Genomic DNA, 24,048 nt, shown 5'->3' with positions numbered 1-24,048 from the left:
AAAATCATAATGGCAAAATGTTGAGTTTTTTGGTTCACTGCGATACAACAAAAATAATAATAAGTGATCAAAATGTTACATCTATCCCAGAATCTATTATATAATCGTCTAATTCTGTCTGTCTGTAACGGAAATCCCATGTCGCTGATTGGTCGCGCCTGGCCGGCCGCGACCAATCAAAGACGGGCACAGTCTGGCCGCGAATTGGCGCGGCATTCGAACAACGCATGCCACTGCTACCGTCGGGAGATCTGCGGCGCTAGCCGCTGATCTCTTGACGGTTGCCGCGGGTCATCTCCTGCTGCACGGAGGTCAGTGGCGACGCAGCCGGGAGATGACCGGTGCAGCGCTCAATATCCCTTTATTAGCCCCTCTGGTAATAATATCCCCCATCCTGGCCCATGTATCTCATTCCTGGCTCCAGCCATATGTTCTCCCATCCTGCCCTCATGAGTATCCATTCTGCCCCATATGATCTCCCAATCTTGCCCCATCTGTCACATGATCCTGACCCATCTGTCCCATGATCCTGACCCATCTGTCCCAAGATACTGCCCCATCTGTCTCCATTGTATCCATCCTGCCTCATGATACTGCACCACGTGTTTCCATCCCGCTCCATAATCCTGCCCCATCTGTCTCCATCCTGTCCCATATTCCTGCCCCATCTGTCTCCATCCTGCTCCATATTCCTGACGCATTTGTCTCCATCCTGCCCCCATGTCTCCATCCTGCCCCATGTCTCCATCCTGCCCCTCTTTTGATACAGTATCCTTAAAGAAAAGAAAATAAATACATCACTGCAGTAATAGTATCCCTTGTTTAGCCCCTATGGTAATAAAATCCCCCATCCTGGCCCCGTGTATTTCATTCCTGGCTCCAGCCATATGTGCTCCCAGTCTGCCCTCATGAGTATCCATTCTGCCCCATATGATCTCCCCTCCTGCCCCATAAGTCCCATGGTCCTGCCCCATCTGTCTCATGATTCTGACCCATCTGTCACATGATCCTGCCCCATCTGTCTACATTCTACACCATATTCCTGCCCCATTTGTCTCCTTCCTGCACCTATGTCTCCATCCTGCCCCCATGTTTCCCATCCTTCTCCCGTGTCTCCCATTCTGCCCCTTGTCTTCATTCTGCCCCTTTTCTCCATTCTGCCCAGTGTCTCCATTCTACCCCATGTGTTTACATCCTGCCCCATGTGTTTACATCCTACCCCCATGTCTCCCACCCTGCCCGTGTCTCCCGTCCTGCCCCTTGTCTCCATTCTGCCCCTTGTCTCCATTCTGCCTCATGTCTTCATTCTGCCCTATGTGTTTACATCCTACCCCCGCATTTCCTATCCTGCCTCGTGTCTGTATTCTTTCCATGTCTCCATTCTGCCCCAAATCTCTATTCTTCCCTATGTCTCTATTCAACCCCATGTGTTTACATCCAGCCCCCTGTGTCTCCCATCCTGCCCCAGGCTTTCTATTTTCAATAAAAATGAAAAAAAAAAATAAAAGAACACTTTCTCCTTACCTGGCCAACGTCCACCCCAGGCATTTCAGCGCGGACTCGCCAGCGACGTGTGCACTCAAATTAACTACAGCCTTCGATTGGCTGGTGGCTTTCAACTATTGCCGTGCAGACCCGCATGGCAATAGAGTTTAACTGAATCTGTGTTTCAGATGCAGGTTCAGTTTCTTCACTGGCAGAATCCTGCCACTGAGACCCGGTGGCCAGAAGAGACATGGCCCGATGCGGGCCCCCTCTGATCACCGGCCCCATAAGTCAGTCAGGTTATTAATGCTCTGATGGCGGCCCTGCAGCATATCACAAAATGATGTTGCTTTTAAAAGTTTATAAATTGTCAAAATCTCCCACCTCACATCTGTGCATATTGTGACCCACTACAAATGGAATGGAAGGACAAGTGTTCAAATTCTTCCATACTGTATGTTTCTTGAGCAAAGCAATTCTAACTTTTATTTTGCAATATTGCAACACAAGATGTCCAGTCTCCTTTAGTAATCTATACAATATCCAGTAAGCCAGTGACTTTGTAACTTCCCTGCAAGCTTTCTGCCTGTAAAATGTAGAGTATATTACAGCAGTCTGTTCTCTGGATTTTATTTGTAGACTACAGACTGGCATACCAATGATGGAAATGCAAGGTCATTATAGCAAGCTGAAATTCTACTGCCATTATGCTTGCAGTATACCTAAATTTCTTCTACAGATTACAGAGTCAATTTAATTTATACGGTTATTTCATGAAATTGTTAATGTAGATACTCTTATGCCCCAAAAGACAAAAATCTTCTAAAAGTGATAACTTTATTGGCTAATCAGAAAAATGTATATTTGAAAGCTTCTAGAGCACTCACTCTTAGAATACTTTTGTTTTTTGGGAGACATTAAAAGTATTTTTATAGATTTTTCTGGCTTACACGGTAACACAATGTAATATTTTTTTATTGAACATCAGGAAATTGTTAAAGGGAACCTGTCAAATGAAAAAAATGCTACTAACTCTGCAAGTTAACAGTGTTCTGAAACTACTTGGTGCCCGAACCTAGACCCCCACTGCCGGTAGGAAATTAACTTTATTCCTTGCTGTTCAGTCACAGTGGCGGCACCGGTGTGGATTCAGTCACTGCTGTGTGTCTAGAGAGCAACGGCTGTAACCCCCCCACTTTGACTGACATCAGGCTCAGTATTTGGGCCAGCTGTAAATCAGTGCTGGGGGGGCAGTGATTGAAACTGTGCCGATGCCACCCTTATGACTAAACGCCGAATGCTGCTGGGAGGAATACAATTATTTTCTTCCTGGAAGAGGGTCTCTTAAGTGCAAGTGTCGAACAGGTACAAACCTGCAGAATAACCCCATATCTGCAGATAATGGCATTTTTTCACCTTACAGGTTCCCTTTAAGTATGCTTTTTTTGTACTAAATTCTCTACAGTCACTAAAACAATATTTTCTCTTTAAATTATATGAATTGCATAACAAAATAACAATTAAATAGATAACTTTTATTATGGAATATTTTACATTTTGTTGTTTTGCCTCAAAATAGATATTCAATTGATCGTAATACAGACCTGGAGAGATATTTTAACATTGATGCCAACAGCGGACTCATTACCATAGCTAAACCTTTGGACAGAGAGACCAATGCTGTCCACAACATAACAGTTTTGGCGATCGAGAGCCGTGAGTACATGTGCTATTTATTGATTAATTCAGAAAGGCTGAACATTTTCTGTAAAGGTTTATTACTGGCTTATGACTGTAGCTCACATGCATTAAAAGATGAAAAGAAGAGAGCCCATGTAGCACAACATGCTAGCTGCCCCCGTGGTACAAGGGTATTAGCTGGCTCAAATTATACTTTGCACAGTAATAGAAAGTAACAACTAGTGCAGATAATTTCTTTTGCAAAGCTTCTGTTCAACCTGCTTCATTTCAGTTTCTGTGGTCCGAGTTCAAGGAATAAGATGTGTAAATCCTATTTTCCTTATTACAGGTTGGAGCCAAGTTGTTAAAACGAACTGAGAGAATTTTTTGCATGTGCTCTGCCTCGACTTAAGGTGTCTGATGACCTCTTATAGAAAGAATATAAAGCCCCCTGCCATTGATTTTACATATGAGTGGAATACTATTACTGAAGTGAATTTTCACTGGTTTATTTCTTTACTGATACCTTCAAGTAGTATAAAATAATCTGAAAACAAATAGCTCACCCTAACTAACATACTGTTTATTTTAAAAGCGTTATTAAAAGCGTGTATTGCTTTTTCACTGCCTCAAAGATCTGTTAATCTCTTTTTATATTTTCCCCATACGTAACATGATAAGAAATATACACTGAATCAACAATAAATGATTGCCTTCATAGCTCCGTGCATCAGAGAAAAAAGCTTCTGAAATCTTGAGAAGCTGAAAAATGTGAAGGCGTTATAATACTGCTAGAGCTAAAAAATGAAGTATGTTCCCACATGAAATGGTAAAGATAGAACGTATCAAAACAATTTAGAAAGGATTGGACATTTCTCTTCAGAAGCAGAATATATCAGATTCCCGATTTTAACCATTTATAGTATCGATCCACAGATTTAACCAATTGCCATTTAATTTAGAAGGTCAGGAAAGAATTAGTCCACCTACAGGGAATATTGCTTCCAAAGGAATAATTTAGCTTTTTTTTCTCTTCCTTTAGATCAAAATGGAGTTCTATCTACAGTTGTGGCCAAAAGTATTGACACCCCCGCAATTTTGTCAGATAATGCTCAGTTTTTTCCTGAAAATGATTGCAAGCACAAATTCTTTGGTATTATTATCTTCATTTAATTTGTCTTAAATGAAAAAACACAAAAAGAATTGTCCTAAAGGCAAATTGGATATAATTCCACACCAAACATAAAAAAGAGGGTGGACAAAAGTATTGGCACTGTTCGAAAAATCATGTGATGCTTCTCTAACTTGTGTAATTAACAGCACCTGTAACTTACCTGTGGCACCTAACAGGTGTTGGCAATAACTAGATCACACTTGCAGCTAGTTGACATGGATTAAAGTTGACTCAACCTCTGTCCTGTGTCCTTGTGTGTACCACACTGAGCATGGAGAAAAGAAAGAAGACCAAAGAACTGTCTGAGGACTTGAGAAACCAAATTGTGAGGAAGCATGCGCAATCTCAAGGCTACAAGTCCATCTCCAAAGATCTGAATGTTCCTGTGTCTACCGTGCGCAGTGTCATCAAGAAGTTTAAAGCCCATGACACTGTGGCTAACCTCCCTAGATGTGGACGGAAAAGAAAAATTGACAAGAGGTTTCAACGCAAGATTGTGCAGATGTCGGAAAAAGAACCTCGACTAACGTCCAAACAAGTTCAAGCTGCCCTGCAGTCAGAGGGTACAACAGTGTCAACCTGTACTATCCATCGGTGTCTGAATGAAAAGGAACTGTATGGTAGGAGACCCAGGAAGACCCCACTTCTTACCCTGAGACAAAAAAGTCAGGCTGGAGTTTGCCCAAACTTACCTGAAAAAGCCTAAAACGTTTTGGAAGAATGTTCTCTGGTCAGATGAGACAAAAGTAGAGCTTTTTGGGCAAAGGCATCAACATAGAGTTTACAGGAGAAAAAAAGAGGCATTCAAAGAAAAAAACACGATCCCTACAGTCAAACATGGCGGAGGTTCCCTGATGTTTTTGGGGTTGCTTTGCTGCCTCTGGCACTGGACTGCTTGACCGTGTGCATGGCATTATGAAGTCTGAAGGCTACCAACAAATATTGCAGCATAATGTAGGGCCCAGTGTGAGAAAGCTGGGTCTCCCTCAGAGGTCATGGGTCTTCCAGCAGGACAATGACCCAAAACACACTTCAAAAAGCACTAGAAAATGGTTTGAGAGAAAGCACTGGAGACTTCTAAAGTGGCCAACAATGAGTCCAGACCTGAATCCCATAGAACACCTATGGAGAGATCTAAAAATGGCAGTTTGGAGAAGGCACCCTTCTAATATCAGGGATCTGGAGCAGTTTGCCAAAGAAGAATGGTCTAAAATTCCAGCAGAGCATTGTAAGAAACTCATTGATGGTTACCGGAAGCGGTTGGTCGCAGTTATTTTGGCTAAAGGTTGTGCAACCAAGTATTAGGCTGAGGGTGCCAATACTTTTGTCTGGCCCATTTTTGGAGTTTTGTGTGAAATGATCAATGTTTTGCTTTTTGTTTCATTCTCTTTTGTGTTTTTTCATTTAAGGCAAATTAAATGAAGATAATAATTCCAAAGAATTTGTGTTTGCATTCATTTTCAGGAAGAAACTGAGTATTATCTGACAAAATTGCAGGGGTGTCAATACTTTTGGCCACAACTGTATCTATCTATCTATCTACCTTTACAATATTTATCTGTTTACCTTTACCATATTTATCTATATTTATCTATCTATCTATTTTTTCCATATCTATCAATCTAGTGGTTGGGTAAAGCCTGGGTAAAGCCATTTATTGTCAAACTACTGTGTCTTCTCTTTTTTATTTATAACGACAACTCAAAACATCCAAATGACCCTGATCAAAAGTTCACATACCCCATTTCTTAATACAGTATATTGCCCCCTCTAACATCAATGACAGCTTGAAGTCTTTTGTGGTAGTTGTGGATGAGGTTCTTTATTTTCTCAGATGGTAAAGCTGTCCATTCTTCTTGGCAAAAAGCCTCCAGTTCCTGTAAATTCCTGGCCTGTCTAGCATGAACTGTGCGCTTGAGATCTCCCCAGAGTGGCTCAATGATATTGAGGTCAGGAGACTGTAATGGCTACTCCAGAACCATCACTTTGATCTGCTGTAGCCAATGACAGGTCGACTTGGCCTTGTGTTTTGGATCGTTGTCATGTTGGAAAATGCAAGTGTGTCCCAAGTGCAGCATCTGGGCTGATGATTGCAAATATGCCTCCAGTATTTGATGATAATGTGCTGCATTCATCTTTCCTTCAACTTTGACCAACTTTGATTCTTAGAAACTCACTCAGCTTTTATGTACACACACTGATTACAAGCAAACAGGTCACAGGTGAAGATGTTACCTTTAGTAGCCATTCAAACCCATTTGAGTCAATTTCTGTGCATGTTATCAGGCCAAAATCACCAGGGTATATGAACTTTTGATCAATGTCATTTAGATGTTTTGAGGTGGGCAGCACAGGCAGCATGGTGGCTCAGTTGATAGCACTGCGGCTTTGCAGCGCTGGGTTTGAATCCCACCAAGGACAACATCTGCAAGGAGTTTGTATGTTCTCCCCGTGTTTGTGTGGGTTTCCTCCGGGTACTCTGGTTTCCTCCCACATTCCAAAGACATACTGATAGGGAATTTAGATTGTGAGCCCCATTGGGGACAGCGATGATAATGTGTGCAAAACTGTAAAGTGCTGCGGAATATGTTAGCGCTATGTAAAGATTAAGATTATTAGTTGTCATTATGATTTAAAAAGAGTAGTTAGACAATAAATTGCTTCACCCACCCACAAACCATGAGTGAAGAAAAAGTTTTGGTGTTATCATTCAAATTCTCTGAAAAAAGTCCAAGAAAGCAAAAATTCTGCCGGGGTATGTAAACTTTTGAGGACAACTCTATCTATCTATCTATCCTATAGCTTTCATTCTATTTATCTATGTATCCATTTTAACCATCAGTGTGTCGTCAGTAGTTTTCCACTATAGATAAAGAAAGAAAGCTTCTCCAATACTTTGCAATGTCAAAAGCGTACAGCACATGGACTGTACATGGATGCCATCTGTGTGCTGTACATGTTTTTCACTGACTCAGAGACTAGTGTCACTATTGATGCCCCCAAAAAATAGACATGTCTCTGAGTATTTAGCAAAACTATGCCACAATTACTGGAAACATGTGAATGGAGTCTGCATCGGTGCTAAGCACAGTATATGGCTGTCCAATGTTATAGACGTGAAATCACCAGTGGAAACAAAACTATTGGGAGGTAGAGCAGAGCGGTACTGAGGCAACAAAGGCTTCAAAAGAAAAGTGTTGATTTTCTTATTATAATGCCTCACCAATGTTGACCCCTTATTTAATTAAACTAACCAATTTTTTTAATCATAAATTGTTTCTACAGGTTCCAAAATTTGATTTTACTTTTCACTCCTTTAAACATTCATAAAGGAATTGCCTAGTTTAGAAAATACATTTCAAACATTGTGCCTGGGATTTTTGGCATTTCTTATTTGGTATTTTGATATTTTAGCTAAAAACCAGTCCATGGTGAGGCTCAGCTTTTCCATGTACTATACAAGGACAGCCATTAAAGAATTATTTCAGAATTTTAGGAAAACGTTTTGAGGAAATGGGCTACAAATATCCCAATGCTCACCTCTTCAACTCCTGTCAGTCTCTGCTTACTTCTCGCAGCAAAATTGTACATCATATAACCACTGCCGCCAATCACTGACTTCAGCATAAATGTTCTGTAGTTGCTGGCATCCCTGTTAAGGCTAGTGATTGTCTGCATTGTTCACAGGAATGGTGTATTGCACATAATCACTGCAAGAAAGTAAGAAACTTGTCAGGGACCAACCACAGGAGCGAAGATACAAGAGGGTGAAGGGTTTCTCCATTATTTTACTCCATATTCTTGGCCATTTTTCATAAGTCTCAGAAACACTCTTTCACTTCAATGAACACTATGTAATACTTTATTTCCTCAAAGTTTATAGCTGATTGGTAGGAGTCTAGGCCAAGATAAATTCTACAATTAGCAGTGTAGCATCTAACTAATTCACATCAATGGGGGCTGAGCTACAGTCCTTAAGAATGTGCACTACACAGGGCTGTAAATAAGGCTACTTTCACACTTGCTTTTTTTTTGCAGCGCGTTTTTCCCGCAAAAAAAGCATGGAAAAAGCGCATACAAACGCATACAAATGCTGCATTTTTTTCAAGCATTTTTATGCACATGCATGAAAAAACGCATCGTTTTTATGCGTTTGTATGCGTTTTTAGTGCGTTTTTACCGCATTTGCGGTTTTTTCCAGCATTAGTTGGCTTCACCAAAAAAATCAAGATAGGGTTAGGATTAACACTAACCCAAACCATGACTTTACTAACCCTAACCCTAACCCTTAACCAAACCATACTAACCCTAACCCTAACCCTTAACCAAACTATACTAACCCTAATCCTTTCCCTAACCCTTAACCAAACCATACTAACCCTATCCCTAACCCTTAACCAAACCCTACTAACCCTAACCCTAACCCTAAACCCTAACTAACCCTAAACCCTAACCCTTAACCAAACCATACTAACCCTAACCCAAACCCTAACCCTAACCCTAAACCCCTTAACTAACCCTAATTCTAACCCAAACCCCTAATTTCCATTGTCTAACCAATGGTCAACAAAAAAACGCATGCGCAAAAAAACGCATACATGAGCATGCCAATGCGCACGTATGCACACCCATAGACTTACAATGGGTGTCTTGCTGTAAAAAAACGCATTGCGCACATGCGTTTTTTTGAGGCAAGTCGGACGCCCAAAAAATGCAACAGGATGCATTTTGTGTGCCCGAGCGCACACCACAAAAAAACGCATGCGCGTAAAAACGGATACAAACGCATGTGTATGCGCACATTAGCGCATCCCATGCAAAATATAGGAAAAAAGCGCATGCGTTTTTTAGCGCTAAAATACAGCGCAAAAAATGCAAGTGTGAAACCAGCCTAAAGCTGTGGTTTTCCAGCTCCATATACTGTGAACTTTGGGCATTTGCAGAACCTGGTATTAGTTTGTAAGAGGAAGAGTCAGGTTTAATAGACCCACCAGTATGATATTAATTGCCGGTCATCAATATCTAGAGGTCATCAATATCTTAGTCCTGTTCCATAGAATGAGTCATTAATATCTTAGTCATGATCAACCCTTTCAATCAAAGGCGTCAAGCAATATAATAATAATTCTGCTACTTGACAAAGCTATATAAACTATATGGACAACTATTGGGGCACAATTTTGTATTGGAGAGCCCTTGTTGAATGCTGGTGTTGAATGAGAGGGGCTGTCTTGCATTTTAATTTCTAGTTCATCCCCAGGGTGCTTAACGTTCTGAAAGTCAGGGCTCTTTGAGGGTTATTTAAGTTTTTGCACACCAACATGCTTTCTGCACGGGAACACAGAAAAGTGCCTTAACCAAAGTGTTCTTACAAATTTGGGAGCCATAAAATTGTCAAAAAATTATTGGAATACTGAAGTAGTAAAATTTCCTTTTATTCAGATTATGGGGCAAAGGCAAACGATGCCTAAAACACAATTCTATAACATTAACCCTCTCCAACTAAACCTTACAGTTAGCACAATGCAGTCAGGCACATAATGTTTTCCTTGCATTTGCCAAACTCACATTTGTCCATCAGACTGCCAGATAGGCAAACATGATTTGTCACTTCATAAAATACATTTACACCTATTCAGAGTCCAGTGATGGTGTACTTTACCCTCTTCTATTCTTCTAATAATGCTTGGAGAGGCAAAGGTTGCGTGTAGCTGCTCAGCCATTGATATCCATTCATTGAAGCCACTTGGCACACAATTTTAGTGGTGATATCTATTCAAAAAGAGGTTTGTAGCTCTGTAGTCATGGAGTCAGCACAGTATTGGTAATTTTTAGGCACTTTGTGTGACAGATCTCAGCAATCTGGCATTGTAATTGTATTAGCTTTCCATCTCTTTGCACTTAAGTTGATGTAGTTTCTAATTGCTTCCACTTCTCAATAATATTATTAATATTACTCCCACTTGATTGTGAAATATTTAGGAGGCAAGAAATTTCATGAATTGACTTGTTGTAAAAGTATCACACTGTTTTTGCGCCGTAACCAATTTTAGAAAGCTTATTAAGATGACCCATTCCTTTGTAGATGTTAGTAAAAACAGAATGAATGCACAGGGGCTGGATGTCTTTCAACTGTGCTAATGTAAATTAATTAAAACCCTTAATTCAATGATTAGTAGTTGTGATTAGTGATGAGCGCGAATACTCGTTGCTCGGGTTTTCCCGAGCATGTTCGGGTGTCCTCCGAGTATTTGAGCGTGCTCGGAGATTTAGATTTTGTCAACGCAGCTGCATGATTTGCCCCGCTAGACAGCCTGAATACATATGGGAATTCCCTAACAAACAGGCAACCCCCACATGTATTCGGGCTGTCTAGCAGCCGCAAATCATGCAGCTACGTCGACACAAACTAAATCTCCAAGCACGTCAAAATACTCGGAGAACACCCGAGCAACAAGTATACTCGCTCATCACTAGTTGTGACCCAATACTTTTATCCAAAATCTGGTATGCAAAGCTAAATACTGAAGATAATGGGCTTGAGTGCTAGACATCACAGAATACCTTCAGAAATCTTGTTTCCCACATCTCAAATGTTATTTGCATTTTTAGAGGAGATTAACACAATATTAGGCAAGTTTAATGTTATGACTGATTGGTATAGGATGATTTTTTTCTCTAATATACAGATTCCTGGTAGATATTGTTTAAAAGCTTTCAGAGATTTTGGTCACAAGAGTATTTAGGATGCCTATACCAGAAATATAGAAATGGGTGCACATGGTAGGACAGATCACATTGTTAATGCAAATTACTGTTAACGGCTTTCTTATTTCCCAGCTTGGTCTGGTCAATGAGCCAGCAATGGAATAATACAAGTTTACTGGGCTGATTATTTAAAGGACAGATTATTGAAAAATCATAAAAAATAATTGTTTTTATTTTTTGTGACTTTTCTATGGTCTGTCCTTTAAATAATCATCTCAGAAAACTTGTGTTATTCCAGTGCTGGCTCATTGTCCAGACCAAGCTGGGAAATAAGAAAGCCGTTAACTGTAATTTGTATAATAAATTGTAATGTTCCCACAACAAGATTCTTTTTATTTCTCAATAAATACTAGATATTTTATAATATTTTTAAATAAAGTTTCTTCACAAAAAATAAATGTAAGAAAATTGTTGTGCAGAATTATACAGTAAACTATTTGATGTTATATAAATTATGTTGTAATAAATTGTTTCTAATTTTACACAGAAAATCCTGCGCAAATCGGGAAAGGCTATGTTGCTATTAGCATTCTAGATATTAATGATAATGCACCTGAATTTGCTTTGGAATATGAGACCAGTGTTTGTGAGAATGCACATCCAGGACAGGTAAGTCTAATGACACAAACGCTGACATAGACACATGCACATACTGTATATACTCAAGTATAAGTCGACCCGAGTATAAGCCGAGGCACCTAATTTCTCCACGAAAAACAGGGTAAACTTATTTACTCGAGTATAAGCTAGCTATGCATTGTCCCCTAATCCTCATCCTGGTATGCATGGTTCCCCCAATCCTGTTCTTGTATGCATGGCTCCCCGGTCCATGTCTTTGCATGCATGGCTCCCCCATCACTGTCCTTGTATGCATGTCTCCCCTGTAGCTGTCCTTGTATGCATGTCTGCCCCATCGATGTCCTTGTATGCATAGCTCCCCCATCCCGTCCTTGTATGCTTGGCTTCTATAAAAAAAGTAAAACATCCTACTTACTTTGCCTGCGCACAGTCTCTGCATCTCGTTCCGGTGCCATCAGCTCTTCAGGCCTAGTGATCACATGGCCCCGCTCATTAAGGTAATGAATATTCACTCCACACCAATGGGAGTGGAGAGGCATGCATATTCATTACCTTAATGAGCGGGGCTACATGATCGCTTGGCTAGAAGAGCTGCTGGTGCCAGAACGAAGGAGATGCAGCGAGGGCGCGTAGGGTAGGTAAGTAGGATGTGTGCTAGAAGCCTGTGGCTGTCACTGTGCGCTATTACAGAGAAATTAATATTCTTTTCTCTTTAGCAGCGGCACAGGCTTTAACCACAGCTGCCGGCTCCTGCCTCTGTTACCCGCTTCTCCACCGCTCCCACTCCCCCATTGTCTTTCTGGGACAATTGACTCGTGTATAAGCCAAGGGGGGGCATTTTCAGCACAAAAAAATGTGCTGAAAAACTTGGCGTATACACGAGTATATACAGTATCTTATATCTGCTGGAAGATGGAAATGTGTGTATCCTTCTTCCTGTACTCTTTTTACTTTTATTTTGTGATAATGATATAATGGCCTAATTATTCTATACTGGCATTTCATATTGTGGTTGGAGAGTCGGCTGGAGTAAGATCTATTCAATAAGAGATGTGATCCTCTTAATGAATTTGGCACGTTTCAGTTGGAATGAATCAGAGTAAGAATTGTACTCCAGTCTTGGGCAGAGGTACACTTCTGCAACAATTCATGGCACTTTTGAGAAATAAATTACTAGATGATGCCACCTTCTAATAAGGAGAGATGAGTGGATTGGTCCAAGGAGGATTGAGTTCAATAGAGTTCCACGAAGTTCACGATTTCATGCAAATTCAAACATTTTGAGATTCAATTCGCAGTTCGTTAAAACCATCATAGAGTGGACAAATGTAATTTCTCTTCAAAATGCCCTGCAGCCATAACATCATATATATTATCATACCTTGCACAATGCTGGTCAGTACCTGAACAATCACAGATCAGGACTTCCCAGTGGATTATAGCTTATATAGCAGAGTTGTGTTGTGCTGCTAATGCATAAGTAAAGCCACAGTTTTCACTTTTATTTTTGGAGTGTTGCCAGTTTTTTTGTGATTTTCTTTTTGGGAGGTTTGGACATTATTTTGGAGGTTTGGACATCACCTTAACAGGTTTTATTGCACCCATCTTCTTTTGGTAGTGCCTCCAAATTTTCTTTAATTATCTATCTATCCCATATCTATCTATCTATCTATCTATCTATCTATCTATCTATCTATCTATCTATCTATCTATCCTGAAAAGTGTAAGCACTTATGGTGAGTAGGGTCTTCTTTCAATCTCATCTCTAAAGTCTATAGTCTTATGGTCAGCTGGGTTCTTTTTCTCTCTCCTCCATGTGTATTTTTCAAACAATTGCAAGATTCCAAAAATTGAAATTCGGGAACATTTTTTCACCGCAAATCAAATTTTTTAGGAAAATTTGTCCAAGTTGGCAAAGTCAAATAACAAAAGCTCTGCTCATCTCTACTATAAGCTCTTCTCACTTTCCAATAAATTGGCAGAACTGCGGTAAAAGTATCAAAAGTAACTAAAAAGTTTTGCGCAACTACTGTATGTGTTGTGCAAAAATGTTGTGCCATTTGCAGCAGTTGTGAGCCACTACCTTTCTGACGCAATTGTATTTTATAAAAACACTATGTAATATGATTGTGGTAAAGTATAAGAATATCCTGTCATACCTATTTAATATGATGTCTACTTCTTTCATTCAGACAGTTTTGGTGCCATAATGCTTCACGGCACAAATTCAATAATTGATCAGGGCAAAATGATGCAGCTCTTGTGTGTTTGATTTTTTAATAATTAATATATGAAAAAAGAATAGGTGATATACTTTATGGCATAAACGCTCATATTTTAAAACTCATGAAATATTTTATAGTAGTTACAGTCTACTTGTGAGTAGGCAGGAGGTCAATAAGTTTTCACAATTGCTGTTTGCTAGATTACACATAGGATTAACATCAAATATGACATCTTAGAGAAATCTTAAGCTCTGAGGGAGGCAAACATTTAGGTGCTATTCTGAGCTCTGTAGTCTGGGCATCTTTCTGCTAATCAATATTGCCATTAACATCATAATGCATTTAACTATTAATTTAGGTTACATAAAATATAATTGCTTCTTTATAGTAGCATCAACATATATAATACAGAATATTCGAGATGAGCGAATATTTCCAAGTGGAATTGAATTCTACTCAAATTTTACATACATCTTCACTTGCAAAAATGCAAATTATTTGTAATTCGCTTTTAATTGGATTCAGTAGAATGGTGGTTGCTTCCGCCAATTTTCTGAATCGTAAAAGGCCACCAAAAGACTAAGGTGTAAAAATAAATACTAATTTTCACCTCTACAACCCTTCCTATCCTCACTATCACCAAATGAGTATTTCTTGCATATTTTAATTGCCATCGCAATGCTGAATCCCATGAGACTGTTCTGCACATGGGTGTGCAATATCATGGTGCATGTAATAACATCTAGATGTTGTAACATTTTGCATAATTGTGCAGTACTATCTAGGGCTTCATCAGAGCTGGATGTTGGTATTTTTCAGATCTTACTTGTTATTCTCTAGAATCTGGGAAGACCCCAGGTTATTTGAGATGTAAAATTTGAGGATAATAACTTATTTTGTAAATCAAATATCCAAGGAAAGACCAGACAAACAGACAAATTTGATGTTTGCCTGATCTAAATAATCAACATTGTATTTTGCATCAGGTGGGCACGTAACACTACAGCGCACATTGGAATAATGCTATGCAGAAAAGTAAGGTTTTGTTCTTGTGTTCTATATTTTTTACAATTAGGCAAGGACTATCCTCTTAGTCAAGTGCCTTTACTACTGCCCAGTCTACACGTGACATGATCATGATATACCTGGATATAACTCCTTGAATAAGCAATAAGTCCAATGTCTTAACCACGTCACAATCAATATATTTTTCCCGTAATATTTTGCCATTAGTTATTTTTAATTGTAGCATTTTTCCATGATGCATGGGGCTTTATTTTTATTGTGCAAAACATTGATGTTTGTCTTTCACATTTTTTAACAGCGTACATATCCATGTAATACATACTTAAATTGTGTGTCAATTTTCATTAGACTAACGTAAATATAAAGAATGGAAAAGTTTGGTTTGTCGGCATTGCTTGCTATGGTTTTAGCTAGTGTTTGCATTTATTTGTTCATTCTTGCTTATAATTACATTACAAAGTGCATCTCGATAAAGGAACAGGATACCTTTAGAGTTGGTAGAGGCATTTTAATATTGTTTGTCTATTGTCACCAGTAGAGATATATATTAAAAGCACATCATTTGTACAGTAAATTGAAACAATTATGCCAGTGCCCATGCATGGTCCTTCTTCCCCCTCCATGCAGGAACGCTGATATACTCACTGACTCGACTGCATGATGAGCTTCATGTTTATTGCCTTCTTTGTATACTGCAGAGGATTTCCAGCGGCTCACTTAGTGCGCGTGCGTTAGCTTTGCTGTTCTTAAATGGGCAGCACGTGCACCTTGAAAATGCCCCCAGCAAATAGCTGGGAGGCATCTAGTATAAAATGCACCCTTCCCATTTGGGAGGTGCCTGAGTGACCCCTGTAGTTTCCCTACAACTCTTGTGTGTGCAACTGTATGTCGCCAAGTCCCCAGTCCTAATTATTTGAAGTTAGTTTGTTATCCTAATTCTGTTCTAGCATTCCAAAGTACTGTGTATGTTACCCTGAAGTCATTTCGGAGGTATCTGAGCCTGAAGATGTTCTGATGGTATCTGAACCCTGAAGCTACAGTTGTCTGAAATTGTTCCAAATCTAGCCTTGTCTGTGACTTTGAGTCCAGTTTGTGCCTGCATATCTAACCCCTGGTGGTCAACATCTGCAGTACTGGGGATTGCCTATGAGTGGTACCTGGCTTCTACCAGCAGCATAAGCTTGATTCCACCATCAGGAGCTCCAGTGAAAGCCAGGTATCCCTTAGTTACGCCACTCCTAAGTAAGCCTGGCCCCATGGCACAGTGAATCCACCAAGCACATGCAACACTGATGAATGTTACACAAGTTCAATTAAATTTATTTCAAGAGGTAGCACGGCCCTCTTTGGAAGGCACTGAGATGTCAGTAGGATAATGTGATTCTAATATGGCTATGCAAAAATGGAGTATGGCTAAATCACAAAATGGATAGGGGCTACATAGCTGTTCTCAGGGAATTTCTTCCATACTACAAAATTTTGCACACTTGCCTCATCAAATGTAATACAGAAATGTTCCATTTCACTTATGCTCTTCATATATCAGCCTAAGGCTATGTGCCCACGTAGCATTTTAAACCGGAAACTCAAAACCGGACTCCTTCCCAGAAAATGTGCGTTTTTTTCCGTGTGATTTTACCGCGATTATGTTCCCCTTTTTGCCGCGATTTTCGCATGCGGAATTCAAGCACTTTCCAAGTGATTTAAAGCATCGCTTGGAAAGTGATTGAAAGGTTGGTCACACTCATCAAACATAGTGTTTGACAAGTGTGACCAGCTTTTTACTATTGAGGCTGCCTATGCGGCATCAATAGTAAAAGATAGAATGTTAAAAATGATAAAAAAATAAAAAATCGGGGTATATTTACCTTCCGACGTCCCGCGCAGCCTCAGCGATGCTCCCTTCCCAGCGATGCCTTGCGAGACCTGTGATGACGTTGGTCTCGCATCGCTATAGCGATCTCACGAGAATGCTAGAGTAATGCGAGACTACGTCATCACAGGTCCTTGCCGCAAGGCATTACTGGGAACCGGGAGGCCCGGGAAGGCTGCGCGTGACGCCGGAAGGTAAGTATACCCCGATTTTTTATTTTTTATTCTTTTTTTTACAGGGGTATGGTACCCAGGGCCTGGAGGACAGTCTCCTCTCCTCCACACCGTGGGTACCATCTGCACATGAGACGCTTAACTTTGTGCATGGTGGGCATAGCCACATGCGGGAAGTAAACGGTTCTCATGCATTCCTATGGGTGCAGAATCATGGCAATTCTTTGCGATTCCGCAAAAAGAATGAGCATGCTGCGTTTTTTTCTGCAATGCGATTCCGCCGCAGAAAAAAACGCAGCATTAGCACAGCATGTGCGGAATGCTATAGGAATGCATGGGGTGCGTTCTGTACGAGTTTTTTAAATGTTTTCGCGCCGAAAATCATGGCAAAAATGCTTAAAAATCGCATCGTGGGCACACAGTCTAAAATTGTAAAATATATTAACAAAAATAGCAATGTTTCTTCTCTTAACCGTCCGAGATAGGAATAAGACCAGGACAGTTAACTTAATGTTCCAAAATGGAAAAGACTGTTATAATCTTAACTCTACTCAAAGCTACAACCACAGCCAATTTTTACACATTAGGCCATTTACTGTTTTTAAAGTAAACTTTCCTAAATCCAATCTTGATTTTGTCATATTTCATCCATAATGTATTATTTATTCAATGATTAGATAAACAAAGAGAAAAGCTAAAATTTAACTTTTGATGCTTTTTTTAATAGGTTATTCAAGAGATAAGTGCAATAGATAAAGATGAGCCATCGAACGGCCATTGGTTTTATTTCAGTTTGCCACCTGATGCAAGTAGCATTAATTTCACATTACAAGACAATAAAGGTAACCATATTACTGAAATAATATTAGAAATCTTGTTGTACTAAACCAATTCATTAAAATGTTGCTTTAAATGTAGTATAATTTCTTATTTGTGATGTACATAAGAAGGAAAATTCAAATCTCAGTGAAAGAAAAAAATCTCTTGAGAAAGCAGTTTTGTACACCACTGTGATAAGAGGCTGTAAGCTTTTTCTAGATTCAACTGGAAAGGACTTGAGAAAAGGGCAAGGAGAAAACTTCCAAACAGCAGCTCTCAGAAAATTATCATAATTTGGATTCAATATTGATGAATAGTTTTAGCACATCTGTCAGAGCTGTCCCCACAAGGCTCCTCCCTTGTGTCCTTTTCAGTTTGATGCAAGCACAGTACCTTATATTTACAAAGTAAGGAACCAATATTTTATTTCTTGGCACACCACAAATGAGCAGTTACCTGACCCTGCCTTTATACTACTTTTTACTGCTATTAATTATGTTAAATCTGAAGCAGCAGTATTCCTATAGCATTCTGTGAAGTGTATCACCCTAGTATATATATATTAATAAGGGAGCAAAATATTATTCTAAATAACTTATGGAATATAAAGCACTTAATCTGTCTTTCACAGGCACAAGTTTCATATATGTTTGAAAATTTAGCTTTTGAAAGGTGTTTCATGATTGCCATTGTATAATAATGTTCCTAACTCTCACAGACAGTACATATCATTCTGTTCTGAAAAGGGAAAATCGGTTATGCTATCATTTTCTGGTAGGTGCTTAACCACTTATTTAACAACAATTTCATGTCCAAAGTTGGGACATTTAATCCTCCCATATCTAAGTAAGGTTCGCAAAAGATCCATCTATTTTGTGATTAAGATCACAGGATTTCATAGGAAATTTGGGACCATTGCAAGTGTACAAAATAACTAATAATAATAATAATCTTTATTTATATAGCGCTAACATATTCCACAGCGCTTTACATTTTAACAGTTTCAAACACAACAGTCGTAAGTAACAACGTTTATAATACAGTAATTAAAGCAAAATTAAACGACCCTGCTCATGAGAGCTTACAATCTACAATGAGGTGGGGGAGATAGAAAGTACAGGTGTGTATTTACAATGATGGTCCAGTCATCTTGAGGGAGTGTGGGATTGATAGAGATAGTGAATGGGCTACACACACACACAAACACACACACTTATACATTAAATGACTTTGATTAGAGAATGTGATAGGCTGATCTGAACCATTGTGTTTTGAGGGAGCACCTAAAATTGTGCAAGTTGTGGCTGGTCCTAATTTCTTGGAGTAGAGCATTCCAGAGGATTGGTACAATGCGGGAGAAGTCTTGGAGTCAGGAGTGAGAGGTATGGATTAGTGCAGAGGTTAGTCGAAAGTCATTTGCAGAGTGCAGCAATCAGCTAGGCCGATATACAGAAATGACTGAGGAGATTTAAGGGGTGTGGAGAGCTTTGTGGGTGAGAACAAGTACTTTGAATTGGATCCTTTACTGAACATGCAGCCAGTGTAATGACTGGCAAAGAGCGGACACGTCCGATTACTGATTTTCAAGAAGGACAACTCTGGCTGCTGCATTAAGGAAGGACTGGAGAGGGGAAAGTAGAGTGAGGGGGATGCCAATTAATAGAGCGTTACAGTAGTCCAGGCAGGAGGGAATAAGGGCGACTGTCAGGGTTTTTTTTTGTCTACATGGGAGACAAAGGGTGGATTCCAGAGATGTTCTTTAGGTGATAGTGGCAAGAGCAGGCAAGAGATTGTATATGGGAGGTGAAGGAGAGATTGGTGTCAAACATAACACCCAGACAGCCCACCTGCTGCCGGGGTGTAATTATGGTGCCACCCACGGAGAGGGAAATGTCAGATTTAGGGACGTTAGTAGATGGCAGGAGCAAAAGAAGTTCAGTTTTAGAAAGGTTGATTTTCAGATAGAGAGCAGACATGATGTTGAAGACTGCGAACAGTCACTAGCGTTATGAAGTACAGTGGGGGTAAGGTCAGCGGATGACATGTATAGTTTTGTGTCATCAGCAGAAAGATGGTACTGAAACCCAAATCTGCTGATCATCTGTCCAATTGGGGTGGTGTAGAGATAGAAAAGAAGGGGGCCAAGGACTGAGCCCTGAGGTACCCCAACAGTGAGAGTAAGATGAGATAAAGTGGAGCCAGTGACCAAAGCACTGAAGGAGGAGTTAGAAAGATAGGAAGAGAACCAGGAGAGAGCAGTGTCCTTAATGCCTAGTGACTGTAGCCTAGAGAGTAGGAGATGGTGTCAAAAGCTGCAGAATGGTTGAAAAGAATGAGCAGAGAGTGGTCACCCTTACATTTTGCTGCCAGAAGGTCATTGGTCACTTTGATGAGTGCAGTTTCTGTCAAATGTAGGGGGCAGAAGCCAGACTGTGAAGGGTCTAGGAGGGAGTGAGTGGAGAGGTAACGGGTAAGGCGGGGATAGACCAGGCCCTCCAAGAGTTTAAAGATGAAGGGGAGATTGGAGACTGGTCTGTAGTTGTTTGTGCAGGATGGGTCGAGAGCAGGTATCTTTTATAATGGAGTAATGATGGAGTGTTTGAAGGAGGAGGGGAAAATGCCCGAGGAGAGGGAGAGATTAAAGATTATAGTTAGGTGAGTTGTGACAACTAGAGAGAGAGACTGGAGGAGATGTGAGGGAATGGGGTCAGTACTGCATGTAGTCGGACGAGAAAAAGAGAGGAGCCTGGAGACTTCTTCTTCTGTGATGGGATCAAATGTGGAGAGTGAGCCAGGAGAAATGCAAGGAATGGATGGGAGTCATAGCACCTGGTGGCTGGGAACGGATTTCCTGATGGATATTATCTATTTTCTCTATGAAGTGGGAGGCCAGTTCCACCAATGTCTATGCTTTCGACCTGAAAAGGTAGTGAAAGGTGTCAAAAAGTTTCTTGGGGTTGTTGGAAAGTGAGGAGATCAGGGTGATGAAGTAGGTCTGTTTGGCAAGGTGAAGGGCAGAGTTGTAGGTTCTTAACATAACTTTGAAGTGGATGAAGTCTTCTGGTGTGTGAGTTTTCCTCCATAAGCATTCAGCACACCTAGAGTATCACTGGAGAAATCGAGTTTGCGATGTGAGCCAGTGCTGTTTTACTCTGTGATTGGAGGTTCTGAGGGTGAGGGGAGCTACTTGATCAAGGGTGCTTCTGAGAGTGTCATTGTAGTGGTGTACAGACAGAAAAAAAGGAGATTGGGGACAGTGATAAGTGTCTGGAGTCTGAAAGTGTATGAGAGTTAATGGTTTGTAGATTTTTGAATGTGTGGTAGGTAGGAATGTGCTGGGGTGGGCGAGAATTTGTGAGCGTGAAGGAGAGAATGTTGTGGTCAGAGAGGGGAAGCAGTAAGTTATCAAGGTAGGAGATTGAACAGAGCCAGACAAAGATCAGGTGAAGGGTATTACTGTCTTTCTGTGTTTGAGAGGTTGAGAGCTGTGAGAGGCCGAGAGAAGTGGTTAGTGATAGAAGCTGGGATGCATATGTGGAAGTGGAGTTGTTAATGGGGATGTTGAAGTCTCCCAGGATAAGGGTTGAGAGTTCTGAGGACATGAAGTGCCGCAGTCAGGCACAGAAATGGTCAAGGAAGTGGGTGAGCCTGGGGGCTGGTATATGACCGTTACTCTGAGGGAGATGGGATGGAAGAGTCTGATGGTGTGGAAATAACTCTTGAAATAGCCTAATAGACATAGTTATAGCTAAGAAATAGATTAAGAGACATGTTAGATATGTGTGGTCAGTACAAAGGACTGGCACATGATTTATTTCTTCCAAGGGCCATGGCCCCCCACATCATTAACCTGGTGTGCATGGCCGCATAGTGTCCTCATCCCTATCCTGGTATGCATGTCCCCCATCCCCATTCTGGTATGCATTCTGCCTCATCTCTATCCTGGTATGCATGGCTTACTCATCCCTATTCTGGTATACATGGCCTGCTCAACCCTATCCTGATATGCATGGCTTCCTCATCCCTACCCTGGTATGCATGACCTCATGATCCCTAGCCAGATAGGCATGTACCCCTTATCCCTAGCCTGGTTGGCATGTCCTCATTATCCCTTTCTTGGTATGCATGGCCCCCTCATCCTTATTCTGATATGCAGGGCCCCCATCTACAACCTGGTATGCATGGTCCATCCTTATCCTGGTATGATTGGCACCCATCCCCATCCAGATATGTATGGCACCATCAGAAAAATATTGAAAAAACCATAAACCATTATACTTACCTTCTGTTATGATTGGGTCACCGAGGAGGAAAACAAGACCAAGCTAAGCTACAGAAAACCAGAGAGGTTGGTAACTAAGCAGATTACAGACCCCTGATCCTATCCACACAACTAGCAGTAGCCATGGAGCATGCCTACGATGATTCTAGATGCCTCGACACAGCCGGAGAACTAAATAAGCCTAAAGCAAGAAAAGGGGAAATCTAAACTGCCCCAGAGCAGACCCCAAAGGAATAGACAGACCCAAAACATATATTGTTGGTGAGACAAGATGAAAACACAAACACAGATAGGAAAATAGGCTGAGCAAGTGATGGGGCCCACACTAACTAGAAAGGACAGGAGAGGAAAGACAATGTTTGCAATCACGCAAAAAACCCTGCAAAAATGTCCAACACTTCTGATAGCAAAAACTCTGAAGTCACTAGACTTCTCCCACTATATCAGCACTCTGGCATATTCTGAAAGCAGAGCAAAAAGAGGCCAATCCAATAAGGGACAAAAACAAACTGACACAAACAGTAACATAAGGATGGAAATTCAGCACAGCCCCAGCTGGGGCTGGCTGATCACACAAAACTGAATAGACAAAACCAAATCAAATGTGAACAATAGCAAAGAACACTTAGCTTGAGCATGCAGGGACTAAACTGAAAACTAAGAACTCAGGAGGCAGGAAAAATCACCAGCACGGATAGAGGGAGTCGGCTGTCTTAAATCCAGTCAGAGACTCCAGATGTCCAATCGTCGTCCTCATTATCAGGTAGCAGGCCTCTGTCAATTAGATCAGCTCCATTACCTCCTGTAACCACCAGAGGGAGCCCGGAAAGAGAACTTGCGACTCCTCTGTCAATACAACCAGCTCCACTACCTTCACTAGCAACCAGAGGCAGGCCAGAAAGTGAATTCACAACACCTTTTTCACCCTCGCAGCTTCCTGTTCTGATGCCAGTAGCTAATTTATGTTGTAAGCAGCACATGGCAGTGATGTCATGCGGTGTTTACAAGCTGAGGACAGGTGCCAAAATACTCACTGCTCCACATGCTGGGACAATGTGCATGGAGAGCAATGAATATTCATTACTTTTTAATAGCGGACACAGTGTTAGCTGCAACCACCGGATTCCTGCAGCTGCTGGGCATTCACATGTGCCTGCTACTAAAGGGAGTGAATATTCACTGCATTTCATGCCTATGGGAGTAGAGAGTAGTGAATATTCATTCCCTTAAGAAGCGGGCACACACGAATGCCCGGCAGCTGCAGAAAGCTGGCTGCTGAGGCTAACAGCGTCTTCTCTTTAGCAGCGTGCACAGATGTTAGCCACAGCTGTCAGCTCCTGCCTTCTGTGACCTGCTGCTCCACCACTGCCGCTCCACCACTGCCGCTCCCCTACTTCCACAACGACTGCCAGAGCAGGTACATCAGGACTATAAGATGTATCCCCTATTATCCGCCACATTTTGCATGAAAAAAGTGCATCTTATAGTCCGAAAAATATGGTAAGAAAAAAATATTTATATTTATTCTCACCATAACGCTCAACTCTCCCACTGCTCTCTGGCTCATTATTCATTCTAGGCCAGGGCTTCCAGCCCCAAGTAGGCTGGGTGCACGAGCAGTGAACTCCAGGGCCTACTTGGTTCTGCATGCCCTGACTAGTGTTAACAGCAGGCCCGAGATGTGACGCGATGGTCAGGGAGCAGCAGGAAAGCCAGAGAGGTGAGTATTTTTCTTTTTAACCTTTTTAACATTTTGTCACCCTTCTACCATTCAGCAAGGTGGTGGTCACAGCATAGCAAATTTCCAAAAATCTGTATTCTTTAAAATGCAGATTTTTGTAAAATTCAAGAAGACTTGAATTGCACTTAAATAATGTTGCCCATCTCTACTTCTAATGAAGAAAGACACTCAACTTGACATAAGAAACATATGCAAACAAGACTGAAAGTGCACTAGGGGCATG

The 24,048-nt window shown here is 40.8% G+C and overlaps 1 protein-coding gene across 1 annotated transcript in view; it reads left to right on the top strand.

Moving 5' to 3' along the window:
* The window catches only part of LOC141101163 (cadherin-7), a 463,705-nt gene that overhangs the window by 416,051 nt on the left and 23,606 nt on the right, over window positions 1-24,048 (top strand). Inside the window, exons 8-10 of the mRNA XM_073590022.1 lie at window positions 3,065-3,201; window positions 11,595-11,716; window positions 17,711-17,825. Coding sequence (XP_073446123.1) covers window positions 3,065-3,201; window positions 11,595-11,716; window positions 17,711-17,825 — 374 coding nt within the window. The remainder of the gene's footprint in view (window positions 1-3,064; window positions 3,202-11,594; window positions 11,717-17,710; window positions 17,826-24,048) is intronic.

This window comes from Dendrobates tinctorius, unplaced genomic scaffold, assembly GCF_039654945.1.
Source record: "Dendrobates tinctorius isolate UK_male_01 unplaced genomic scaffold, ASM3965494v1 ptg000115l, whole genome shotgun sequence".
Classification (NCBI taxonomy): domain Eukaryota; kingdom Metazoa; phylum Chordata; class Amphibia; order Anura; family Dendrobatidae; genus Dendrobates; species Dendrobates tinctorius.
This window is presented reverse-complemented; position numbering and strand designations above follow the sequence as displayed.